General features: G+C 41.7%; 1 protein-coding gene across 4 annotated transcripts; it reads left to right on the forward strand.

The window, feature by feature from the left end:
• Positions 1-3258: 3258 nt before the first annotated feature.
• TCEAL5 (transcription elongation factor A like 5) lies at positions 3259-8454 on the forward strand. Of its 4 annotated transcripts, XM_019631714.1 has the most exons (4): positions 3259-3387; positions 3580-3662; positions 4686-4753; positions 5416-8454. In XM_019631714.1, the coding sequence occupies exon 4, from the start codon at positions 5443-5445 to the stop codon at positions 6040-6042; it is 600 nt and encodes a 199-aa protein (XP_019487259.1). In that variant the 5' UTR covers positions 3259-3387; positions 3580-3662; positions 4686-4753; positions 5416-5442; the 3' UTR covers positions 6043-8454. The 4 variants fall into 4 exon arrangements, with proteins under 4 accessions (XP_019487259.1, XP_019487258.1, XP_019487262.1 ...); XM_019631713.1 differs by lacking the exon at positions 3580-3662; XM_019631717.1 differs by lacking the exon at positions 3580-3662 and having other exon boundaries at positions 3280-3307.
• The last annotated feature ends 531 nt before the right edge of the window (positions 8455-8985 follow it).

Below are 8985 nucleotides of genomic sequence, written 5' to 3' on the forward strand. Positions count from 1 at the left end.
AAATATCTAAGGTAGGTAATTACTACAAGTTAATACCAAAAAACCCCAAAACAATCTAATTAGAAAGTGGGCAGAGAACCTGAATAGATATTTCTCCGAAGAGGACAAACAGATGACCAATAGACATATGAAAAGATGCTCAATGTCACTAATCAGAGAAATGCGAATTAAAACCACAATGAGTTATTATCTCACACCTGTCAGAAAGGCCATCATCAATAAATCAACAAACAACAAGTGTTGGTGAGGATGTAGAGAAAAGGGAACCCTCGTGCACTGTTGGTAGGGTTACAAATTGGTGCAGCCACTGTGGAAAACGATGTGGAGGTTCCTCAAAAAATTAAAAAGAGAACTACCTTATGACTCAGCAATTCCACTCCTGAGCATTTATCCAAAGAAATTCAAAACGCAAATTAGAAAAGATACATGCACCCCTATGTTCATTGAAGCATTATTTACAATAACCAAGATGTGGAAGCAACTTAAGTGTCCATCAATAAACAATTGGATAAAGAAGTGGTACAGATATAAAATGGAATATTACTCAGCCATAAAAAATAATGAACTCTATTTGTGACAACATGGATGGAACTGCAGAGTATTATACTAAATGAAATAAGTCAGACAGAGAAAGACAAATACCATATGATCTCACTTATACATGGAATCTAAAACAAAATAAATAAACAAACAAAACAGAAACAGACTCATAGATGCAGAGAACAAACTGATATATGCCAGATGGGAGGGGATTGGGGGACTGAGTAAAAAAGGTAAAAGTATTATGAAGTATAAATTGGCAGTTACAAAATAGTCATGGTGATATAAAGTATAGCATAGGGAATATAGTCAATAATATTGTAATAACTATGGTTCCAGGAGGGTACTAGATCTATGGGGGGGGGGTCACTTTGTAAGTTATATAAATGTCTAACCACTATGCTGTACACCTGAAATGAACATAATATTGAATGTCAACTGTAGTTGAAAAATAAAAACAACAAAACCCAAGTATGTTAAAAAGAAATAATAATAATAATCACATGTAAAAAAATAGGTAATTCCATAGAGGAAGAAAGCAGATTAGTCATTGCTATGGACTGGGGGAAGGGGAGAATTGGTAGTGAATGCTTAATGGGTATGGGGTCTACTTTGGAGGTGATGAAAATGTTTTGGAACAATATGGAGGTGATGGTTTCATAACATTGTGAATGTACTATGTCACTGAGTTGTACACTTTAAAATGAATAATTTTTATGTTATGTTAATTTCTTCTAAAATAAAGATAGTCCTATTTGAAAAAAGATGTACATAAAATTATATACTCTAGGCCAGTTGTCCTTCATTTCTTTTTTTTTTATATTACATACCCCTTTGAGCATTTAGTGAAAGGAATGGATCCTATCCTAGGAAAATGTATACACCCAGTAAAAATGTACATATTCTATCCCTTCTCCACCACACACACACACACACACACACACACACACACACACACAAATTTGAACATAATTCCAGGGGATTCATAGGTTATTCTATTTAAGAATGCCTGAAACCCAGGAGTAAGTGCTTTTGCTTTAACATGGCTCAGTTGTCATTTGTGCCTTCCCCTTCCTGTCTTATTCCCAAGTAGCATCTTCTCCTCCTCTCTGTCCTTTTCCTACTGTGTAGCTTCTGCTTCTACATGATGTCAATCTGTTCATATATCAGGGTTTCTCAGGTTCCTAGAGTACAGATATTTCCATAAGTGTACGTACTCTACTACCTCTTCAATATATGCAACCTTGCATACCATTTCAGGTGGTCCACAAACGCCCTCAGTTGAGAACACCTGGTTTAGGTCAATCAGTATATCAGCATGTCAGTTCCTTAGACACTTGCCTCATGTGGCTGACAGGGTGCCAGAGTGGATCTGGACTGGCAGGTATCAACCCTGCAGCATGGCTAGACTCCTTCTAGGTGCCCTGAAAGTGAAGATACTGAAGTTGAGACCCAGCAGGCTGCACATCCTAAGTCAGCTGGTAGGTAGGCAGAGCAAAGGAAGCTTCCATCTGGCAATGAGAATAGGGCACAGAACAGGCAGGTCTGGAGGCTCAAACTACCAGCAATCACTTCTCCAGGCTCTATGGAAACTCTGCTGCAGGGATCTAGAAGGGATTTTTTTGGTTTCCAGTTGTTAGAGCAGCATTCCCATCTCTTCTGGGGTTGAGTTACCTCTGTGGGAATTTGGGGGAGGGAGGAAGGAGACAAAGGCATTTACGCAGGTCACCACCTTGGTCACCTCCCCATGAATATTTTTGAAGTGAACAACAGTCAGCTGCCTGAATGCAAGGATGAGAGGATCTGGAAGGGGAAAAGGGATTAGGAAACAGCATATTCCTTCCCTCTTGACAGGCAGAAACGATCAGACCATATCTACATCTCTCAGATCCTCAGCTGCCTTTGCTCACAGCTAAACCTCTGAATGAAAATAGCTATGAGCCAAAATTTCAAGACTGATACTGTGTTAGCCACCGGATTCCAGCAAGTCTACCTACCACTCAGCAATTGTTTGGGAACCTTAAATACATGTATTTTTAGTAGAACGTGACAGAACCAGCTATTTATGAAAAAATTTAAAAATATTTTGTATGTAGCTAATAGAATTTTCTATTTAGTAAAAAATAATGTTATGAATGTAACTTGATCTCAGGATTTTGGAATCTTGTGAGTTTTTCCCTGTATCTTAAACACATTTTTGTCTCCACAAATGAAAATAGCTTTATTTAAAGGTTTGCTTATAAAAATAACCCACGAGGAAAGGAGTAAATTAAATAAAACTGAAAAAGAAATTAGAAAAAATTAAAACCTTTATTTCAACTACCTTCTTTCCTATGTGACTATTCACCCTGTACCTATTACGTGAAGGTTCAGAGATCAGGAGATATGAGTATCAGTGGCTGAGCGGAGAAGTAGGTTCAAGGGTTAGGTGCTCTGAGATCAAAGAAAAAGAAAAAATTCCTCATAGATGTGCTAATGGCTAGAAGATACAGCCCCTCCCTGATAAAACAGAACGCATTCCACAGGGAGAAGGGGGCCACTGTTGACCTCTGGGATTAGCAAAGACCAAAATGAGTGACAGGGTTTCAAGCGGTGAGGAGAGGAGCCAGAAAGGAGGCGAGGCACAAGGGGGCTACTGAAGGGAAGAAGTGGGCTGGCTCCTGACGCACTTTCTCCCGGTGGGAGGGGAAATAGGGACCCGAGCCCACTGGTGACGTTTCCCTCACGTGATCAGGAGCCGACGTGTGCAGAAGTCCCTCTCCTCCAGGTACCAGCTCCCTATTTCCGTGGAAGAAGATAGATTTCAGACTGAGGGACAGAGCGGGCATCTGCCCTATAGCCCGGCAGGTCGGTACAGGGTGGAGTGGGGGGCTGGGGAGAACCCCGGGGTAGGGGTGATCACGGACAGAGGCTACAGAGAATCCGGTCTGCTTTCCAGAAGCCACCCCCTCTCATCCCCACACATTTTGGCGCAGAAAATAGAGTGAGTGTTGGGGGAGAGGTCTGGGTACCACCTCTTATTTCTCTGGATAACTTCAGGGTTATCGCAGAAAGAAATGTGAGGAAAAGAAAGCATCTCCCTGCGAAGACTACAAATCCACCGCCGCCTGCGGACCTCTGAGGTGGGTGGGGGTGGCAGAGGGCAAAGACCAGAGCGGGTCCTGGACTGAATTCTCTCTGCCCCTCCCCCGAAGGCTATCGTTTGGTGCAAGAAATGGAGAGCTTGGTGGGAGGAGATGGAGAGGGGCCAAGGGTTGAGAATGGGTACCAGTTAGGATCTCCAAGGAGGCAGACTATCGGGCTACGTCTGGTGGAGGGAGAGTGCGGGGGAGGAGGATGGCAAGGAAATGGCCTGATCCCCGCAGAGCGGCTGGAGGCGGGCACAGCCTGAGATCCTGGGATGGGGTGGCAGATCCCTTAAAAGAGCCAGGCCTGCACCCTCTGTACTTCTTCTCCACCTTCCGTCCATTTTGGAGCCAGAAATGGTGGGCTGCGGGGAGGGGGTGGGGAGGGAGGTGCTGCAGAGGAGGGGGAGTGAGGTTCGGTCTGGAGATCAGCTCCCTACTGCGGAGGAGTGGCGTCTGAACTAGAGAGGGTTGAGAGGAGGCTACATGGACCAAAAATTTTACTGAGTTTGGAAATAATTTGTCCCTTGCATTGCAGAAAAATGTGTATGTGGTGAGGAAGGCGGTGGCAGGAATGTTTGGGACATTTCTGCCCTGCCCCCTGACTCTACCATCACCTTTTTCAGAGAAGTGATGGGCTTTGTGCTATCTGGGCACCCTGGGGTAGGGAGTTTGGAAGGCAGAGACCTGAGCACAGCAAGATCTGCTTTCTGAACATCGCTGTCCTGTACTTCACTTATTTTAGTACAAGAAAAAGTGAGATAGAAATTTGGGAGGAGGATTCAGAAACATAGAAACACTTTGGAAATAATCTTTCTCTGCCACTGCCCAGTGACAGAAAAATGGAAGCTGTTAAGGAGGGGCTGTAGAGGGGGATCAGAGACTCAAGGGAAAATGCAAGGGAGGTGAGGGAGGAGTTGGTAAAGCTTTGACAACTAGAATCCAAAGAGTCAGTGTCCTTGTTGCCAGTCATCCACTTCTCAGTCCCTCATTCACCATCTGTCTTCTGTCTGTCTGCAGGTCTTCGGGTCTGTGGTTGTACGCACCAACCCAGGCAAGAAGAGGAAAGACGTGCAAGCTCAGTTCAGGTCAGTAAGAGAGGACAACTGCTCCAGGACGCCTGGGAGTAGGGGTGACTTAAACCTGAGCAGAAGTTGGGGAGGACACTATCTGCCACCCCTCCTCCAAGCCTTCCTATTGCAGTATCAGAATACATGGCCTCTGTCAGGACCTTAAGGGAACATGGTGCTTTATGGCTGGTGAGGATAAGGGGGACAGAGCACGGAAGTGAGAGATGGAGGTGTGGTATCTGTGAAGCCCCTTGAGGGTATTAGAGTAGCCCTGAAATCTGAGAACTGGTCATTGTTCTGTGGTGTCTCTAGTTCTATAAGTCTTACAATTGCAGGCAAGAGAAAAAAGAAACTAGCCAGGATTCTTGCAGGTCAGTGTAAGTTGGGACTACCCAGGTAGAATTGTATGGAAATAACCAAGGGCAGAGCAAAGTTAAGGGACAAATCTGCTCTTACACACTTCTCAGCACTCTCCACTGAAATGTAAAGGAAGACAGAAGTTTTGGTTCATGCAAACTTTTAAGAAGTAGGAAGGAAAGGGAAAAAAATGTATAAATGGGAGTGTACCTGGAAGTTGGGACAGAGTGAGGCAAACTCTAAATCATAAAGGCAGATACTATCAGGTCCTATATTTCATAACCTAAGATCTCAGACTCCTTTGTCTCCTTTTTGTCTCCTAGGACAAGCGAAGGAGGGGACATCTCAACATGGAAAAACTCTACAGTGAAAATGAAGGAAAGCTGGAAAGCAAGGGAAAGACAATAGATGAAGTAGATACAGAAGATGAAGAAAAGTCAGATGAGGAGGAAAAGCCCGAAGTGGAGGGGAAGCCAGACCATGAGGGAAAGCTTCAGGACGAGGGACAGCCAGATGACGAGGGACAGCCAGATGATGCTGGGGAGCAAGAAAAGCTGGGCAAGTCTGAAGATGAGGGAAAAGCACGCAGTGAGGGCAAGCCGGAACCCCAGGCAAAGTCAGGGAGTGAGCCGAGGGCTGCCGAGAAGCGCCCGGCTGAAGATTATGTGCCTCGGAAAGCAAAACGAAAAACAGACAGGGGGACGGACGATTCCCCCAAGGACTATCAGGACGACTCACAGGACAGGCACGTGGGCAGTGAGGAGATGAGAGAATGTGGAGATGTGTCAAGGGCTCAGGAAGAGCTAAGGAAAACACAGAAAATGGGTGGTTTTCATTGGATGCAAAGAGATGTGCAGGATCCATTCGCCCCAAAGGGCCAACGGGGTGTCAGGGGAGTGAAGGGCGGAGGTAGGGGCCAGAAGGACTTAGAAGATGTACCATATGTTTAATGCCCTTGGCCTTCATTTCTGATGAGAGAGTATTGCTGACCCTGCTTTCCCTGGCAGGTATTTGCCAGGCCATGTGCTTTAACTTTAAGCTGATAGTTTGCTTTAGGTGTCACTCTTGTTGGCAGCAGCCTTTTGATCCAACTACAGCACTCTGTTTCAGTAGGGGATTTCTACCCATGTGCATGGAAGAGATGTTCATGGTACATTGTAAAATAATAATAAAAAAATCAGTTTTCAGAACCGCATATACAGCATCAGCCCATTTTTGAAAAAAAAAGAAAAGAAAAGAAAAAGTTACATAATACATCCATGCACAGGGAAAACTATGAAACTGAGTAGACCGAAAGAGAAATAATGGTTTTCTCTGTGTGGTGACAGGAGATTATTCTTTCTCTCATCTGTAAATTTTCCCCTAAAAAACACGTTACTTTTGTCATAAAATAAATAATAAAATATTTTTAAACATAGGAAAATACATACCAAGCAATCAAAATAACTGTTCAGTGAGTTTATGAAGGCAGTGGAGACACTTCAAATTCAGGTTGTCAGGATATGCAATTATGTGTAAAACTCACATTTCCTCTGGGACTTGAAGCTGGAGGAATCAACCAGGCAGTTATTATGGATCCATTGCTGTAAGGGACAGTCTTGTCATCCGTGAAATGGGGATACAACTTGCTTTCCAGGGCTGGCAATATCAGATGAGATACCGAGAGTGTGAGCTGTGTTGGGCTGGCTCCTACCTCTCCCCTGTACTAGCAGGACTGGGATCCTGTCAGATATTTGGAGGAGGGTGAGGGAGTTCTCACCTGTGCCCAGGAATAAGTCCAGAGAGCTGAGAGGTGGGTGCCATTCTCTCTTGGGTAATGCCATGTCTGATGGACACTGTGCCTCTCCTCATGGGCCCAGAACCCTCCTAAGGGCCCAATGCTCCTGATGGGCTGGAATCCTCAAGGAAACAAAGCCCCTTTGATTTCCTTGGATACTCTGGTGAGTTGAATCCCCAGTATATTCCCTACTGAACTGTGGAGAAGTTCCCTCATCTCATGTTATAGTTTTATTAATCCTGACATGAAATGTGGAAAAATGTTTTGTAAAATATTTATTAATATACTTTTCAGGCATTATAATTAGCCCACTAGACTTGCCCTTTTCAACGCAAAGAATTTATCTTAATCATTTTGGTACCCACAACACATAATAGAAGCTTAAAAAATCAATACATTAATTATCAAGTCAGAAGGCCTCAATTCTTGGCCTAGTTCTTGACCTGATTGAATACATCACCTTGAACACGTCATTTCATTCTTTAGCAACTGAAACTTGCCATTCCAAAAGGAACACAGCAGATTATACCAAAATGCATTGCTAAATGATTTTAACATTGGATATAGTAGTGTTCTTCAAAGTTTTCTAGCTACGAGCAGATTATGTGGACCCAAATCACCTGCCTATCTTGAAAAATGAAGAATACTGGCTCTCACCTCAGATCCAATATATCAGAATCTCTTTTGACCAGTCCTTATAATGTCTGTGTGTTCATTCTTTGTTTTTAATGCTTTTTAATTTTTATCAAATGGATATATGTATATAATTAAAAAATGAAACAGTGTAAAAGAATTTATTATTAAAAACTGCAATCTGTCTTGCCATTCCATGTTCCCACTCTCCACAGACAACTACCATAAGTGTTTTTGGTGACTTCTACTATTTACCTCCATACTTCTGAATAATATGCTTAGGTTGCTATTTCTTTTTTTTCTTCCTTTAAGACAGATTTATTGAAATGTAACTCACATACCACAAAATTTACCCTCAAAATTGTTCAACCTCAAACTGGAATTCAGTGGTTTTTAGTATTTTAACAGAGTTCTGAAACCATCACCATTATCTGGTTCTAGGACATTTTAATCACTCTAAAAAGAAACCCCATAACCATTAGCACATAATAGTGTTTGCATACCCTCTTCCCCGCAGCATCTGGCAAACGCTGATCTATTACTTTCTGCCTCTATGGATTTCCTTACTCCAAACATTTCATATAAAAGGCATCACACCATGTATGGCTTTTTCTGTCTGGCTTCTCTCATGTAGCATAATGTTTTCAAGTTTCATCCATATTCTGGCATGTATCAGTACTGAACATTCATGTACTTTTTTTTGCCTTTTAAAATAAACTATTGAGAAGTTAAAATATAAAATTTACAAATACAGCAGTGATGGTTCTGCCTTAATTTATTATGTAGACAAACTCAGAGCATGCTAATGATTATGTCCAAATTTGCTTTAACTTCGTTTGAATGCTTTGATTTATTTTATGAAGAGGTACTCTAAGTTTATTTGTTCTGTGTCTGGTTTAAAGAAAACACAAGTGTGTAGTATTTGACATTATAGTTAATAATTTTTGTTGGAAGAAGCAAATATAATTTTTTCAAATCTTTTTTTAAAATAAAATTGTGTTTCCAGTTTTATTGAGATATAATTGATATGTATCACTGTATAAGTTTAAAGTGTACAGCATAGTGATTATACTTACATAGTGTAAGCATAGTGATTATATTATGAAATGATTACTGCAATAAGTTTAATTCATACCCATCATCTCATACACAGCAAGAAAAAAAAAGTTTTCTCCTTGTGAGAAAACTTTACTCTCTTAGCAACATATATGTCTTTACTCTTAGGCTTTACTCTCTTAGCAACATATATGTCATACAATACTATAAACTTTTTGTGCATAAATATGAATTTAATTTTCTTGGGTCTATACCTAGGAGTGGAATTGCTGGGTCATGTGGTAACTCTATGTTTAACTTTTTGAGAAACTATAAAATTGTTTTCCAAAGCAAGGGTGGCATTTGATAATTCTATCAGTAGTGTACAAAGGTTCTAATTTCTCCACATCCTCACCAACACTTGTCATTGCCTGTAGTTTTTATTATG

This window comes from Hipposideros armiger, unplaced genomic scaffold, assembly GCF_001890085.2.
Source record: "Hipposideros armiger isolate ML-2016 unplaced genomic scaffold, ASM189008v1 scaffold_1043, whole genome shotgun sequence".
Taxonomy (NCBI): domain Eukaryota; kingdom Metazoa; phylum Chordata; class Mammalia; order Chiroptera; family Hipposideridae; genus Hipposideros; species Hipposideros armiger.

Bases quoted from the DNA above. Each gene is read 5' to 3' on its own strand.
- TCEAL5 (XM_019631714.1), top strand. From the start codon at position 5,443: ATGGAAAAACTCTACAGTGAAAATGAAGGAAAGCTGGAAAGCAAGGGA.